This window comes from Drosophila grimshawi, unplaced genomic scaffold, assembly GCF_018153295.1.
Source record: "Drosophila grimshawi isolate 15287-2541.00 unplaced genomic scaffold, ASM1815329v1 contig_1367, whole genome shotgun sequence".
Lineage (NCBI taxonomy): Eukaryota > Metazoa > Arthropoda > Insecta > Diptera > Drosophilidae > Drosophila > Drosophila grimshawi.
The window spans coordinates 6,572,681-6,590,837 of NW_025062889.1; the positions used below are offsets into that span (position 1 = coordinate 6,572,681).

Consider the following 18,157-nt stretch of genomic DNA (forward strand, 5'->3'; position numbering starts at 1 on the left):
TGATTAATATGGCCCTGATTGGTTGTGAGCTTTGGTTTCTGTTCTGTTTCTGTTCGGCTTGTGTTCAGTTTGCTTTCTTTGGCTCATTGGCGTCATTTGCAGGCCTCCTGCCTCAATTATTGTCGCATAAATTGAGCATTTAGTGTTTTTCACTGATTTCGATTTTTATTAATTTACGTATTGAACGGGCAACCGGGTTTTTAATTTATTTTTGTTTGGTTTGTTGATTTTCAATCAGAGAACTAGCTGCATAGGGACACAAACAAAAGAATGCCCCGTCTCAATATTTTTCAATGAGCCGTAATTTAGACTCATTTAAATAAATATATTTCGTTGATTGGCTTTTGCATTATTATTATGACGATGATGTCGATGCTGACGATGACGCTCAAATTGCGATAACGAGTTCAATGCAAAGTTATTTAACCTTTTAATAAGCCGCCAACACCGAACAACTATCGTTAGAACAACTATTGCCGAATAATCGGTTAAGACTGCTCTTAATGCAATTAATTTTCGGTTCTAAAGTGAAACAGATTTTCAATTAATAACTTATTGAGCTGATTGAACAAGTACTTTGAAGAGTTGACTGTGAAATAGAAGCACAAATATTGAACTTTTTCTTTTATCGACTTAAGATCGTGTTTCAAAATTGTAATGCAGAATTCATCTTGGTTCTGAGCCACAATTCAAATTGCTTTGAATATATATTGACGAATAAGTTTCTCCCCTATTCAATTGACAAATATATTCTTGAGCATAAATTAAACATTAAATTGCATACGTATATATACTTAAGTAAATTATTATCTTTATGGCTTATGATAGCATTTTTGAAAAGGTAACCATTAGAAAGTCATTGCGCTTGTGGTACAGTTGACTCGGTGAATTTGTGGTTGACGTTGCTCAATCGGAGCTCATGCATTTATGCATAAGTCGGGGCCGTCACGCACTTAATGAGCCTCCGCGGAGACCGAAGACGGGAGGCCGGCGACCGGCGGCCGGAGACTGTACCTGCAACGACAGGGGCAACAAATTGTCGCATTTAATAATCATTTACACACAGTTTTGTAGCCACTAATTTTTTTGAGCGCGTACTTTCAAAATTGCCCTCAGCCATGGTGCAAGCGAGATAGATAGATGCACGCATGCGTGCAGGCTCGAGCCGTGGGCCCCCACGGCGTTGCCATATCGCGCGCCAGAGCTGGGCGTCACTTGCTGCTTGGTGTCGGCTGTTAGTGTTGGTGTCGTGTTGCTGCCGTTGTTGCTGTTGTTATTGCTATTGCTATTGGTGTTGCTGTTGCTGTTGCTGTTGCTGTCGTCGTTGCCATTGCTGTTGCTGTCGTCGACGTCGCGTAATTTACATTAATTGGCACACGGCGTCGTACATATAAATTTTTTGCGCGCTTAAACTTTAATTTCATGCGTGCCATTTGATTTTAGCTGTTTGCTGTTGTTGCAGCTGTTGCAGTTGCCAGTTGTTGCCACTATGCAGCGCAAATTATAGGAGAGTGTGACGACGACTTTAACCGTCTCAAATGTACGATGGCCGCATACTTTTGGTGCGCAGTGTCTGTGCTGCAAGTATTGGGGCGTTTTGTGGGCTAATTTTTATTTCTATTTTTTTATTTCTATTTTTTTGGTTATGGGGCGCCGCAAGGAATAGAGCGGCGCATATTCAGGCATCTAGTTATAGGTCTTTATATAACAGCAAACGGCATTCAATTAGTCTGTCTGAGACATTCTCTCATGCCATATTTAGTATGCCACACAAATATGTGGTAGAGTGTGCCTTAAGTGGATCACAATATTATAGAAAAGTTATCTTGTGGCAGCCATATTTTTTTAATTAGATATTTAGAGTAATCTTGCTGGACTTGTTCAACGATCAGTTCACATTTACTATCTTATATAATCGTTCATTATGAAACTATATAGCCCACTTTGGGCATTTTATAACACTTAAAATATATTACTTCTAAGCTAGCTGCGCACTTTCAGAACTTTCCAACACTTGGCAGATTCTTTCTTATAACCCTGCATAGCCAGTCTGTGTGTAGTACAGTTGTCTGCTCCTTGTTCAATTAATTAACACACTTTCACAGCACATTTCTTTCTGGCGACAATTTTCGTTGACGTCAATTTTATTCAGTCGTCGTTGTCATTTATATTGTTGCTGTTGTTGTGCTCATTTTACTATATCATCAGGTCAAATCTCAATTAACAAATATAACGATTTTGCTGTTGCTTTCTCGCTTTCTCGCTTTCTTCTTAGAACATTTCGCCAATTTGTGACTTCTGTTGCAATTTTTCGCTTAACAAACAATTAAAAATATTAATAGAAATTTATTTCAATTGGAATCAAAAATTTCACAACATTAGCAAACTGCTAACTGCTCCAGTTGAGAACCATATCACACACACATACATACACATGCTGTATTTGCATGCGGGTTCAAAATGTGAACCGAACTCGTTGCTCGACATTTTCTTCGCAAGTTAATTTTCATAATTTCCCTTAGCACATCAGGCACTTCAAGTCTAAAAGCTCTCACTTGCCCAGTGAACGCTCAAAGCTTAATTAAAAGCCACAGCGGAATCGACTTTTAATCAGCTTATATGCCACTCAATTTACAGTTAGTGATTATGTCTGGCTTACTTCATAAACAAATGACATCGCTGTGAGTCATGCTTCATGGCTAACATGGACTAGACTATTAGATACTCCGAATTTAGCTTAAGATTATCGATAAAATTATATGGAAACTTTTATTGGACTTAAAACCAACACCCAGTTTAGATAGCTATCTTTAATGTATGAGTATCTTTTCTTTTTTAAAACTATTTGTTGAGTACAGGGTATGGCATTTTTACTACACAATGCAGAGAAAAAGTGCAACCTGTTATAAATCATGACGTACTTGAGGGGTTAGGGGTATGTGCCGTATACGCCATAGGTTCTGTTGTGGGGGCAGGCTTGGGGGCGGCCCTAATGGCATTTACGTATATATATGCAGATGTATGTCATTGTAGTCATTGTTCTGAAGCGGGCAGGCCATGCATTAAGTTGATTTTAATTAGCGCTGCCGGCAGTAAGCAAAAAAACTAAATAAATAATTATAATAAATAAATAAAAAATAATTGTTGGCTGCTAGCGCAACAACAACAACCACAATAGAAAACAAGTAAGAATGACCTAGTCGAGAGAGCTCGACTATGAGATACCCTGAACCCAGCTCTTTAATGCATTATCTGAATTCAAATACCGCTTTCTCAAATAGATTTTATAGTCTCTGAGATTGATATGGCCATTGACTTTGATCAAGAATATACATATACATCTTTTATTGCCTCTTATATACTTTTTTACACCTCTATTATACCTATTTTTTATATCTTTTTAACGGGTTTCAGGGTATAATAAATGTCGTAAGTTGCACCTCTGCCAATGACTATAGCAAGAGGAAGTTAATTATAATTACAGCACTTGACGATACGATATGAGCCTCGTTGTGCCAAGTGCCACTGTTCACTTGAGATGTGTGCCCCCTTTTCGACGCCCCACTTAATGCCCTACTTAATCATGGCTTATTAAGCGATTTAAAGACGCCATTTCAATATTACTTTGCTGACAATGTGTGTGTCTAAGCGTACTATAAATCTTATGTGTGTGTGCGGCTCATTAGAGGTGCAGAGAATAAATACAATTGCTCACAGAGTCGTACATGTATGTAAATTATAATTGTATTTTTAATGTATAATTATCGTTAATCGATCAATTGCACACAGTTCATTTTGTACTGCACCTTGAACTTTTTTTTTTATTATGTTCCTAATGCCTTCTTGGGGGCCCTGGGCTAATGACTCAAGCCCAGTTACAGTTGCGACTCTAGACTAAAGTCAACTTGTCTTTTGAGGTTTTGTCAACTACATCTGCTGCCTGACATCTGCCTCAAAATCGCTGGCCAGTTAATCGGTTTGAAATTCGATTACCCGAACACTTTCAAGCCAGTTGTCTGCGCGCTTTTTGCAATCAACCCGAAAACACTTTGCAACCCCATCGACAGAGAGGGAGAGAGACGAGAGCAACCCTTGAATGTTCCTCCGTTCCCTGTCTATTTGAGCCCCGCGGCTAAATTCTAATTATAATCGCGTATCGTCTGTGCCAAAGCTCCAATAAAACCTTTGTCATGCGCCCCTCGCCAAGCTCCGAGTACCACCGACTTCTGCAATTGCCCGTTCTCTTGGCTGTCATTAACGGCCCACACTGCCCAAATGTGGAGTACTGCGATCCGAGCATGTCAGTCGGCATTTGCATTAATTTTGCAACGCCAGAGCAACAACAACATAAGCAACAGCAACACAAAAAAAAATAGAAAGAAATTTCCATAATGAGCACGTACACAATCACTTACCCCGGACTTGGCCTCAGACCCTCACGAGATCTGGCCACATGCAATTCGCAAAAGGGTTTTGCATAATTCGAAAGGGGTTGTAAAATTTTTTATAATTAGTTGGCCGTTGCCCGTTGCCCAGCACCAAATGCAATCCAAGCCAAACAGCAGTAGCAACAGCAGGTTCTACAAGTACACACTTTTTTCCACTTTTTGGTATTTTTTCTTTCTTTTTTTTTTGTCAAATATTTAGACGTTGATTATGGCGCCCTAAGCCCGTGCTGAAAACGCGGCTCTGGGCAAACGATTTTGGTGCGTGCTCAATTGGGGAGTTTTTCTGGCCGGGACCCTTCTCTAAAAAAAAAAAAACAAACCCCGCCCACAAGCCCACATGCCATTTCTTTTGTTTTTCGCTAATTTAGCAAAATTATGTTTTGTGCTCCCTCTCTCCGATGTCGTGTGCGATTCGTGTTGCAGTCAGCAGTTGTTCAGTTCCCCCCTCCCCACTTATTATTATACAACTGCAACACGAATGGGACATGCAAGTTTCGACCTATGCCTTTCCGTATATTCTTGCGTAGGCTGAGTAGAAATGTTCAACTCGAAAGGCTGACAGTAAATTGAAAATTTGAGATTTATAGGAGACTTACAGAATTTTGATTTTTTTATTGAATTGAGATTTTAAGCAATACAGAATATTTGTATTCTGGGAAGAATCATACAAATCTTAAATTAATGTATTATTATTTCAATATTGAGCATTATTTATAATTTAAAATTGATATCGCATATGAATTCAAATAAATGTATATTCAAATTGAGCTTAAGTTAATTTTTACTTTTAGGTAGTTTCATTTTTTCACAGGGTATATCAACGTCCACATGTCATGTAAAAATTTAGCATTCTTTTATATTTTTTCTCATTATTTCCCTTCTAAATGAATTAAAATTGCCAAATGTGGGCGGGTTTGGTTAGGGAGAGGCTTGCTTTTTAATGCAAATACAAAATGCGAATAACTCATTACGAGGCGCATTAAGGACAACAGGAGTGTATGTGTTGTGTGTGTGTGTGTTGTGTGTGTGTTGTGTGTGTGTTGTGTGTGTGCTCACGCTATAAGAGGGCTGCTTTTTAGCCTCATCCTGCTGCCGGTCTGGTCTGGCTGACTTGGTCCCGCCTCCTCTGCTCGGCCTGGCATGACTTTGACTTCCTTTCCACTGGTCTCTCTCTCTCTCTCTCTCTCTCTGTATCTACCTCCCTCTCCGGGGGCGTTTGACTGTTCAGCTTGCACATGTTTATTGTTTTCGATGTTGTTGTTATTGTTATATTGAGTACGCCTCTGGTATTGTTATTGGCATCGCCTAGTGCGTGCTCAGTTTGAATCACGCAAATTTTATTATTATTATTTTTAATGATTTGAGTGGTAGAGTCGACAAAAGAAAAAAAAAATAGTATATGTATAAAAGCAAGCAAATACAACAACAAAATCTACAACACAATCCACTGACCGGATTGCAATGCATTTTGTTAGCATTAAGTCGGGGTCGATTTGCATTGGCCCAGTGGATCACGTACATATGTAATGTAATGTAATGACTCGTGATATGTGTTTGATAATGGTCCCCGTATGGACTAGTGTAATTTAGTCTGTCTGATCTATCAGCTGATAGTGGCAAACGAGTTTCTTCTCAGAGTTGTTAAAAGATTCTCCATATGCATTTGCTGAATGTTGATTAATACATTTAATTTAATTGAATTACTTAGCATTTTAAGTAGGGCTTCGACTTTGCTACATTTGACCTATGCAACTATATTTATCAACTTTGAATATTGGCATCAGGAATATACTTGGAGAAACTCAAACACGGCCTTAATTCATATTTTTGTGCAAACAAAAAAATGGTTTAATGGGTAATTTCCTTTGCTTTTATTTCTGCTAGTATTAAGTATTTTTCCACTGCAATCTAAGTAATCCGATTATTAATGCACCCTCGAAACTTTAATGATCCGGGGCTTAATTTGAAAAACTATTTGAGCCTTGCTGCTATTCCTTCATTACCATCGCTTGTGTGCTCCACTCCGGCCCTCAGTCCGTTCTATCTGGCTTACATAATGTTCCACCTTCACGGTTGTATTTCATGTGTAATCGTGTGTAATTTTTAAGAAAATTGCACGTTTACACACACACACACACACACACACACACACACGTGTGAGTGCATGAACATCCCCGACAACAACAACCCTAAAACAATGCAATAGCCAACAACAACTCAACCAGAAAACTTTTCAGCTCACGTGTGTGTTATTAGACTGTGGGTGTGTGCCAGGATATGTGTGTGTGTGCTTGTGTGTGTGTGTGCGTAAGTAAATGTTGCATAAATAATTTTAACTGAATGACTTAATGTTGTGCTGGCCTCCCCTGTGGCATGAGGCGCATTATTGATTATTTTTGCAGGCCGGCACTCGAAAAGTTGAACTGCCAAAAAAGTTGCAACACTTTGCGGATTCTCCTCCGCCACTCTGCCTCTTCAACTGCCCCTTGGCAATATTCACTTCCTTAAAGTAGTCGCCTGTTTTGCATTTAATATGCATTCTGTGCTAATTACAAATCCGAAGCCAATTAAATTGCCTCTTGCATAAATTGTAGCCGGACGCAGAGTTTTCTAATCGAAAATTGCTTTGTGCCACATTTGAAGCCGATACCTCTCTGAATAGATGACAGAATGTGCTACAATTAAGTTTGACTATTAATTACAACGAGTTGTAGCAGCAGCAACAACATGTTCGGCATCTTGCAGCTATGCAAAAATTATTGATGATTTTATTAATTTGAATATTGGCTACGAATTGCCGGCTTCGTCGTGAGGCATGAGGCATGAGGCATGACAAAACGTTGACCAAGACATTGCCCGGTTAAGTGTCTCAAATGATAAATTTTTAGCAATAGAAAGTTGCATGGAGATTGCAATTTATAGCTAGATTTTACAGCAGCAACAGCAACAGCAGCAGCGGCAACATGTTGCAAGCTTGCGTTGCGGCAGCAGCAAAATGAGTATAATTAGACCGGTTTTGTAATGCGTTATATGCGATAGACCAGCGCATGTTGCAGATGTTGCATGTTGTTGCCATTGCTGCTACATTAAAAAAAAAAAAAAAAAATACTCAAGCGCTTGATTTGAATTATAGCTGGCTGGCCATAGCGATAATTAATCGTGCTATTTAGTGTGCTACACGAAATTCTACCAGTTTGTCGGTTATTGATTAGATTTGCAGCAGCAACATAGTGGCTGTTGCTGCTGCTGCTGCTGCTGTCGCTGTTGCTGTTGCTGTTGCCTGCTGCCTGCTGCCAGGAAGCTCTGTTGCATGCGGCTGCATGTTTGCTGCTCGCCTGTGCAATTTAGACAGACTTTTAATATGCACAAATTGTACTTAATTTGGCTGGCACATTTTGTCGCTGCAATTTGCCAATGTTTACGACGAACTTTCACAACATGTTGCCAAGGTGCAGCAGACAGCAACAATTGTTCGCCAGCTCGCTCGCACTCATCTAAATGATCGCATCTCTATGTGGTACACACACACACACACATAAACTTAAAGCACAATTTCTTTGACATGTTCTTCATAGACAATGCGAATCCTGGTTAGTTCTTGAAGTAGTTGCCCCTTTTTCTCTCACTGCTTTTGAAACTATTTTGTTGCTATTGCTGTGCATTCGTGTTGTGCTTTGTTTGCTGCTTATGCATATGCCACATGCCCCAGCCTGTCCCAGCACTTGGTTACGGCCATGGCCCAGACATTTGCATGCAATGTACAAAATTAATTATTACTCCTTCTTTGCTCCACTGCTGCTCCTGCCACTGCTGCTGTTGCTGCTCCTGGTCGGGTTGCTGTCCACTTCCTGTCCAAAATCTACAACATAGCGTCTGCTGCCCTGACTCAGGCATTACATGTCCTGCACACAACTTGCAAGGCATCGTTCTCGTTCTCGTACTAGCCCAATCCACCACTCTCACTCTCTCTCTCTCTCTTTCTCTCTCTCTCTCTCTCTCTCTCTCTGATTGTGGCTCATTATGACCAACGATGTCGGCGACGTGGCCGGAAAAGTGCGTTCGTTGACTGCTGCCGTCTGCCGACGACTCCGATTCCGACTCGAACTCCCCATTCTGACACCAGCTACAACTCTGACTCCGACTCCGACTCCGACTCTCCTACTCTGAGTCTGAGGTCAGTAGCTTCGAATGCTTGTTGTTGTTGTTGCTGCTTGCTGTTGCATTGGTCATGGTGGCTTTGCATTATTACAACTGCAGACATTCGTAGGCGAGTTGCCTGCATAGTTGTGCAACAACAACAACAACAACAAAAACAACAGCCACAACATCGACTCACACATATACACATACACATACATTCACTTGCATTATGCATTAAAATCAACGCCCATTTTGTGTACTTGGCAATGTAAAGTCGAAGACAGCAAAAGCATACGTCCAGAATCGAGGCCCTACTTCGCATTTAGTGTTCAATTTTCGACCAGGCGCCTCTCTGTGTACAAAACACAATCTACAATTGTGTGTGTGTGTGTGTGTGTATTTGAGAGAAATGTCAAGGTATATATGCAAACGATTTGGGTAACATTTTGTTGAGTGCCTACATTTAGGCGCCTTTACTTGGCTCAGACAATTTGCAGCTAAGCTCGTGCAGCTTATGAGAATAAAATGAGTCTGGAACTTCAGCTTAGGTATCTAAAAACATATTTTAAACTTAAATGCCCATTTTGTAGACATCCAGGATCACATGACAAATTATTGATCAACTGTACAAATTTCATCGAGATCAGATAAGAAACATCCATTAAATCTATTCTCATATTTATCTCATTACTATTAGCAGGTGCAAGCTATTTTTGAGCATATTATTATAGTATTGTTTAACTTTATGTGTCCCTTGGCGATATTTAAGTATTCTCAATACACTCATTTAGTGAACGCGTCCAAGTCGCTCATAAGTTGCCCACTTCTTTTATCCCTAAAATCTTAGACACATCTTTGCATAATTTATGAACAAAATTTCGTATATTCTTTGATCTTATCCACACACAAAAGACTCTTGCATATGTATATATATATATATACCTTCATATATACTATAAGTGAAACTTTCTTGCCAGACGTGACTCACTCTCATGAGAGACTTTTGCCCAGGCCACCCGCCAGGCATATAAATTATAATGCGGAGTAGGTGTAAAATTTTCGATTACGACAGTCCGAGCCGAATACTCGTGGCCCTAACCATCCCCTATAAGCCATACGGTGCTTGCTGTGGCTACTTTGCGAACCACCTCCCTTCCCTCCTCTGCTTTGCATACAGTCATTGTCCAGTGCAGGACGTCGTGGCTTGCAAGGACATGAACAGGACTCGGACTCGCACTCGGAGTCGAAGCAACGTTTTGCATTTGCAAAATTATGCGGCATGTGTGCGATGCTTCCTGCCCCCCCCTTGCCACTTCCATACGCCACCCCTTCATGCTTCCCATTTGCCTTTTGTTATTTGTTTGTTGCTATTCTGGTTGCTGTTGTTGCTGCTGTTGTTGCCGTGGTCAACCGGATGGCAACAGGGATAATTAATGAAATTAATGCGCCTGGGCATGAGTTTTAAGTGCACGAAATATATTCGATAAATGTAAATTCTAAATTATGAGCCAAAGCAGGCAAAAGGCGCAGGTACAGTCACCATTTTGCCAAAATGTCCAAAATACCCCGAAAGGGGTTGTTTGCACAACCGGCTGCATTTAACTGCTGAATTGCTGTATTCCTTAAACACATATCGCATATATATTTAACAAGAAATACAATTATGGAGAGTCCATTAAGGTGTCGAAGTGATAATTATAATTTATCTAAGGTATTATCTATGCTTTAACTCTAGAGTATTTAAAGCATATAAAAATGATTTCAAAATTCTTATTTTTGATAGTTACTTATTTTATAATTATTATTTACATATTTAAGATTTTTTGAATACCGAGACTTTTTATACGAGTGAAAAAATAAGGGAAGAACTTTAACAAATACATACAAAAATACTAAAAGTTTTTGGATTTCTTATGAACTTTTGATAGTAAATATCAAATTTGTAAGAATCTAAAAATGATGGAGAAAGCGTAAACTTTATATTTCAAATTTATTCAGACTGTAGGGATACTAATATATTTTCAGACTTGACAGTCTGTTAAATTAACCTATTTCTGAAGATATTTTAAAGCTGCTGGTGACTTAATTTTTGTTGACTTTTCTTACTTGCAGGCGGGGCACACAATGCGAGCGGGTCAGTGACATGGCCGAGGGCTGCGAGGACTCTGCCGGTGCCGCTGAATCCACCACGTCACAGTACAAGCTAGACAAGATGCTGGGCACTGTGTTGCCCTGCGAGGCGGCTATTGTGGCAACGCCCGGCAGCAGCAACAACAGCAGCAACACTGCCAGCAACATTGTAAAGCGAGAGTTTTGCGATGGCAGCATTATGCCAGGTGCTAATGTCAACAACAACAATAGCACGACCAGCAACAATAATAACAACAACAGCAACAACAATAACATCAATACCAAAATGCAAGCATTGATCTGCACCGGCAGCAACAGTAACAACAGCAACAACAACAACAATAATTCCAGCAACAGCAGTAACAACAACAACAACAACAACAACAACAGCAGCAGCAGCAACAACAATGCCAACAGCAGCAGCAGCTCATCATCCTCATCCTCGTCATGCTCATCCACCTCGTCCAGTTCGTCGGCGAGCACTTTAACCAGCTGCACCACAGCGGCCATAGTGCCCTCGAATAGCTCCACAAATGCCAACAAGTCACCCGATTCGCCCTACTCCCAAAGCGGCACCATTGGCATCGGTGTCGCCAGCCTTGCCAGCCCACTGCGCGAGGCCAGCCCCTTGCTGTCCAGCCGCTGCTCACCGGCGGCCGCTGCGGCGCAGTCACCATGTGGCGGTGCCACGCCAGCATCACCCCCATCTGTCTCCTCCAACAGTTCGTCGCATGTGCTGGCGCTCAACATCAAAACCGAGTCGGTGAGTCGCTAAATGCAAATAGAATTGATTTCTAATACTAATCTGAGCAACTGCGTGATGCTCTCCTTTGGGCTGTAGTCAAAGGATCTCACAAAAGAAAGGCCAAGTGATAATTTACCTGAAAAAAGCACATAATGTGATAATATATATATATATAAAATATCATATAATTTATCACGCGTAATTCGATTCTAAATTCACGATAGATTGAAAATGTTCTCGCCTTGGTTCTTCACGTGATTGGCGTGACAAATAATGTGATCACGCGCACATCTCTAGTTGGATACTTAAATTGGTTTGCATTTAATTAGCATGCAAGCGTTGCGGCGATCATTAATTAGTTGCGGCACCGACTGAATAGCTAATCATGAAATCACCAAGCTTGCCGCAAAATGTTGCCGCTGCCGCCAACAACGACTGACTGTGACAATTCCTGCAACTGTAGCCACAAGCGTCAAGGGCAAACTTGGCGTCAAACATTTTGCGCTACAAAATGTTATAGAGCAGCCGCAGGCTCGAGCCATGTCGTGCACAAAAATACCAAAAAAAAAAACCAAACTAAATACAAAATAAAACCAGAAAAGCGAATACAACACCAACACCAACAACAACAATTCAGCAACAGCAACAGCGCACAACACTCGGTCAAATATTTGTCCCAATTTTAATGACCATAAAAACTGAGCACAGCAACAACAAAACAAACCAAAAAAAAACCCAAAAAAAAAAAATGAGATCACAAAAAAAGTTTGTGCAATTGTCAGCAATAAATAAAAATTTCGCATGTCCTCGTTGGCTCAGTTCGCGCCGGCTTTGCTTGGGCTCGATTTGTGCCTGCTGGCGCATAGTTGCTCAGCGAATCAGCAGAACCACCGCAACAATAATAACAACGAGAATAGCCAGAACAGCAACAACAACAACAACAACAAGAACAACAACAACAGCTTTAAGGCAAGACGCCGATCTGTTGATAGCTGAATCGCTTGGATCAGTGTTTGGGGTCTTGGTTTTCAAGTTTATTTTTGTTTAATTTGTCGTCTAAGGCGATTGTTGTTCTTACTTTGCTCGTAAAACTGAACAAATTATGGGCAGCATAAAGGGCTTAGGTCTGTAGAACGTATAATCAGAATTTTAAAATGAAAACGCTTGAAATCTCTGTGAAATTTCTAAAGTGTGACAGAGCTGGGCATGCAAGTCATGAGAGCTCTTTCGGAGGCCGAAAGTTTAAAATTTCCATGGTTTCTCATTTTAAACAAGTGCCCTAGTCGATTGTGCCTCACTTGAAGACCACTTTACCCAGATGTAAAGTCAAGAATCAAGTGAAACATACCCTTTCGTGTCTTTGGACGCAGCAAAAGCAAATCACTTTCTTTCAGATCTTAAATATTAAAACAATATATAAATCTGCAAAGTCAAGAAAGTGATCCTTGTGAATGCTATGGCTGCGTGCAGCGTATCTTTTTGACAGGAGACCTCTTGAATAATTGAAGATAAATATTCTGTGCTCAAAGAGATCAAATTATAAAATAATCGTCAATTAAGTAGAGCTCCTTTCGATGGCCATGTCATGCTCGATAACAAGAATAAAAACGCATTCAATCGATATCTATGACCGCATTTTGGCTTTGGTCGCTTTGTCTCTGTCCGCATTAACTCACACGACACGCACACACAGCCAGTGACACCCTCTCAGGCGATCCACATGCCCCAACCTCTGCCCCTGCCCCTTGAGCAAATCATGCAACGTAAATGCGAGTTGTAATGCTCAAAACGCCAAACAAAATGTTGTAAAAAGCAATTAATAAAAATAAAGCAATCAAAAAAGTGCATAAAATTTATGTACATGCAGTCAAATGAGTAATCGACTGGGCCAAAATACACACTCACACACACACACGCACAACAAAAACAACAGCATTGGCAACAAAACAACAACATTCATTGAAAATTTAACAAAAAAAGAAACGACAGCGGCAGCAACAACAACAGCAAATAATAAGCGCAAAATAATCAGCACAACACACACTTAAGAAAAAAAGAAATAAATTTATATTGGCGACTGGAAACAAGAAAATCCAGGTGCTATAAAGATCGAATTAAAGGCCACAGAAAAAATGAGCTGAAAATTCAACACGACGCAAAACATCGAAATATGCCTACACTTTCAAGGATATGATCAGCTATTTATAACAATAATAAGAATATTAATTTTAATTTTCGATAATCTCAAATGATTAATTATAGAAAATCTTGGACTGTTTTGGTCGACTTATTATCCGCTTTTAAGCTTAAGTTAAAATCATATTCGACAGACTCTTAGTAAGAGTATATGTGGTAGACAACAACTGGGGAAGCTGTGCTGGGTGCAGTCTACAATATATTACAGCTAATTATGATCGGGGCAGCCAAGCAGCCCAATGGCTACGCAATTTTACGGCTTTGGCAACAGTGTGGCTGGTTTTGAGGCCAAGGCGGCAAACAGTCCGTTGCATGAGTCACAGACAGCCGTCTAATGGCTTGGCCCGATCGGGCACTGGTGAAAGCACAGCAAAGCGCATATGTACTCTAATTTACAGTCTAAAGTCGCTAATTACAACAAGCTATAGTACTTGTACTCATACTCGGTACTCGGTACTCGCACTCGCACTCGCACTCATACTCACATTCACACTTAGTCTTGCAATCGCTTATTTGCGGGGCACATGTTGCGCATGTGCAATGAGGATGCCTCTTTGCTGATCGGTGGCTTCCACGTTTGACATACAGCGTGGCTACGTGCGTGCCAAGCGGATTTGATGTGCTTGATGCCTCTCTTCTTCTGCCCTGCTGGGTGGGTGTGCGTGTGTGAATGTGAGTGTGTGTATGTGTGTGTGTGTGTGTGTTCGTGTGAGTGTTAGTCTGTACTCGCATTCATATCTGCAACGTCATCATCACGATGATCGGCACAAGAGCACAATGCAACAACTGGCAGCTAAACTGCCAACCGGTTTCTGCATTTACTTTAAATGTTGCAAATATTTAAAGCGGGATTATCCACAAGTGAACCGGAGGCCTGGCCTGGTTCTGGGCCCAGTTCTGTGTATCTATATACCCCCCGTCATCGCTTACCCTCTCCTATGTGCCATAGTTGCTTGGCATGTAAATCGTTTGTAATTAGTTAAAATGCTCGACGCGTCAACGTTTTAAAAGGAGCAGACAATAATTGCTTATTAAAAAGAATGTTCTCTGCTACAATTTTTATGACAGTGAGGCAAAGCGAAAATTGACTGCAAATGAGGTGAGTGAGCAGCACGATAAAGCCTGCAAATAAATTTGGCCACACCATTCTTGATCAGAATTCATGTAAGAGCACTGAAAGAAGAAAATTCATATGGGAACGGCTCAAAATTTGTAGAAATGTTCATTGTAAATATTTGAATCTTTAAATTTGCATATGATATAAATGCATCTATCTTTGCAAGCAGGATGAAAATATTTTGAACAACTTTTCCTTCAAAATACTTTTAATTGGCAAATCGAAGGAAAGCAATTAATTTGGCTTAAAATGAGCTGATTGGCAAACGCTATTTTCAATTAATCAATCAATAAATCTAGTTGCGTGAATAGCTTTTTATCAATTAATTCAGTTATCTCGCCAAAAGTTAATTAATCTCAACTTACATCGCCAACTTACTTATGGGAAGCCTTCAAGCCGTTTTACTGCCATTTGCAGCAGGTTCCCAGCTTAAATCCCACATTCGACACGCCTTCACCATCGCTTTCACATGGCTGACATTTGACAGGCTCTTCGACTGCCTCCCTTCCCTCCTCCTCGCCAATAAAAATGCAGTATTTATGTACATAAACGGCCAGTCTCAAGTGTAAGTGCAACTGAAGACAAGACCCAAATTCCATGCGAACAATTTGTGGTTTTTCTTTAGTATTATTTTTTCTTTTATTAATTCAAAATTAATTGCAAATAAATTACAAAGCAATTTGTGTGTCGGGCGGTTGTTTTTGTTGTTGTTGTTGTTGTTGTTATTGTTGTTGCTGCTGTGGCTTAAGTTTTTGTTGCGGTCGCCCCGTCAGCTGCATGCAACTTGAAATTGGCAGCGTATTTAATTATAAATTAATTATAATGCAAGTTGTACTTATGCATGTCCACGAAATGCCAATAATCATCAGGCACTGCGCTGAGGGGCGATATTATGTGGCAAGATGATTTTTTTTTTGTTTTTACGTTGAGTTCATTTTTCATTGTACCAAACCCCACAGCTCTCGCCTTGCATCAGTTTGTGTTTTTTTCAGTCGCCTTAATTTCATTTCATTTACGCAAAAACAACAAATGGCAAATTGCCTTCATCTTAATTATGGTGGGTATTAAAAAATTATTAACAATGTTACTGACGTTGTCGACATTTTTGCCATTGTTGTTGTTGCTTTTGAAGTTGCCTGCTGTGGTTGTCGTTGTTATTGCTTGTATTGCTTTACGTTGCGTTAAGCGAAGTTGGAGGAAACTTGTTGCAGTTCTGGTGTTGCAAGCAAATGGCACCAGACGACTACTACCGGAAATGAGGTTTGTTCCGAAATCGAAAACCAAATACACAGCTTTTTTGGTGTCTAGAATCTTACTATAACAAGTTCACACAATTAATAGATAAAATTAGGCGAAAACGATTGATTTCTTCGAGAGACTTTAAAGGAAGCTTCAGTTAACTTGCAATATTTAAATGGTCGAAAAGATACTTTCGATGAAATTCGAGAGATCAACTGGAATAATTGAAATGAAAACGGAATAATCTTGTTGTTGGTCTTGTTAGTATAGATTATCTCTACTGTCTTTAATATTATATACAGAGCAATGTTAACAATGGGTTTCGGCTTTGGCTTGTAATAAATTGAGTTGTCTTCATTTTTGGGTAATTTACGAGTTGAACTCTCAACTTATATGTTTGCTAATATATCAATTTGGTTGCTCTTTACGAGCTCGGTATTTCTACATTTTAAATCAACATAATTAACCTTTGCATAGTCATATAGCCATATGCTACCTGAATCGCAGCTTCGTTATTTATGGCGTTGTCTGTTTCTATACACATAACGGTATCTGTAGTTGCATCTGTATCGGTATCTAAGTGCAAACTGTTGCACATCTGCACATTCAGCTGACCTGAAGCCTCAGAAGCAGAAACTTGCTAACTGCACTCAGAAAAAACATCGTGCGGAATATTCGAAAAACACCATATTATTCGGAATGTATATTTCTAAAACGGAAGCCTGTGTCTAAAATCCAGGTTTAGATTTTTCTAAGATGTATGAAAATAATGTATAATTTTCAGGGTTTTTCTTATTACAAGCAGAACTCTAAAATGGGGTTTTTTTTTTGTTAACGATATAAAGTACTTTTTTTTCGTATATTTGAGTTTGATTTTCTGCTCGCTTTTTGTTTATAGTGCTTGGCCAAATTATTAGAAATAACGCAAATTGGGCTAAGTTTGGCTAGTTGCCCTTTTGGGCCGTGTAAATACTTGTGCTTAATAAAACATTTGGCGCGGACTTGTATTTATAAAATTCTCCGTGACAAGCTGAGTCGGTGAAAATCAAGGCAGCAACTACAATACTTGTGCCTACTGGCCATATGAGAAGCTGGGCGGGAGGCGGTGGGACGGATTGGGGAAGCGTGCGCATTAAAATAAATTTAATATTTGCGAATGGAGCCGGTTGCAAGCAGCCAGTTGCAACTTGCCAGTTGCTTGTTGCCCGTTGGTCGTTGCGCATGCGCCTCGTTTTGAGCCTGAACTTGGCGGGACGCTCATAATTTGCAACCGAGCGGCAGAGTGGAGAACCAACGTTGTTGGTTCAACTTTGCTACACTCAATTAAATGCCCCTCGGTGTGTCTCTCTGTATGTGTGTCTCTCAGTGTGTGTGTGTGTGTGTGTGTGTGTTTCTGTATGTGCCAGCAATAGTTAAGGCCAAAAATAGCATTTAAACTCATTAATTTAACGCGTGATTATGACCATGTTTGAACGAGTACGACTACGAGTAAGACTATGAGTATGAGCATGAGTATGAGTATGAGCATGAGTATGAGTATGAGTATGAGTATGAGTATGAGTATGAGTACGAATACCCGTTGCAGTTGTTGTTGTCTTTTTCTGCTGCTGTTGGCGCATGAAAAACGTTGCCAAAAGGCATAATATTTGTTGCTTTTATTGTTTGTTACTGCTGCGTGTTTTTGTTGTTGATTGTTGTTTTTAGCATTTAGTTTGCGCTTCTTTCAGCCTCGACCGTTGGAGTCGTACGTGGCACCACTTTGACCACCGCGTTCATTGATGTTTTATGCATCAGCGGGACAATTTGGTCAAAACGAAACAAACACTGCAACATACTTTCTATCGAAGATGTCTAGTTTAGAAGACTTTTCCTTATTATTTTCGTTCTAAATTAAATTTAGCAACTACATAAAATAAAACAAAATAAAATAAAATAAGAGAGACAAAATGAAATGAAAATTTAAATTTAATTATATAATTAAATAAATAAATAATAAATATTTTAGCTTAGCATATTTTATTCCACACGTTTTTGTATTCCTAACTTTAAGCAATTATCGCTGTTAATTTTCTTAGAGTGTACCACGTCTGCGTCACAAATTAAATGCACACTCGTTTTGGCATAAGGTAAAACCCACAAACA

The 18,157-nt window shown here is 39.8% G+C and overlaps 1 protein-coding gene across 1 annotated transcript in view; it reads left to right on the plus strand.

Moving 5' to 3' along the window:
* Positions 1 to 18,157, plus strand: part of LOC6560251 (dual specificity protein kinase splA) — an 80,728-nt gene that overhangs the window by 14,315 nt on the left and 48,256 nt on the right. Inside the window, exons 2-3 of the mRNA XM_043216387.1 lie at positions 10,701 to 11,021; positions 11,103 to 11,481. Of these exons, the coding sequence (XP_043072322.1) occupies positions 10,732 to 11,021; positions 11,103 to 11,481 (669 nt within the window). The 5' untranslated portion in view covers positions 10,701 to 10,731. The remainder of the gene's footprint in view (positions 1 to 10,700; positions 11,022 to 11,102; positions 11,482 to 18,157) is intronic.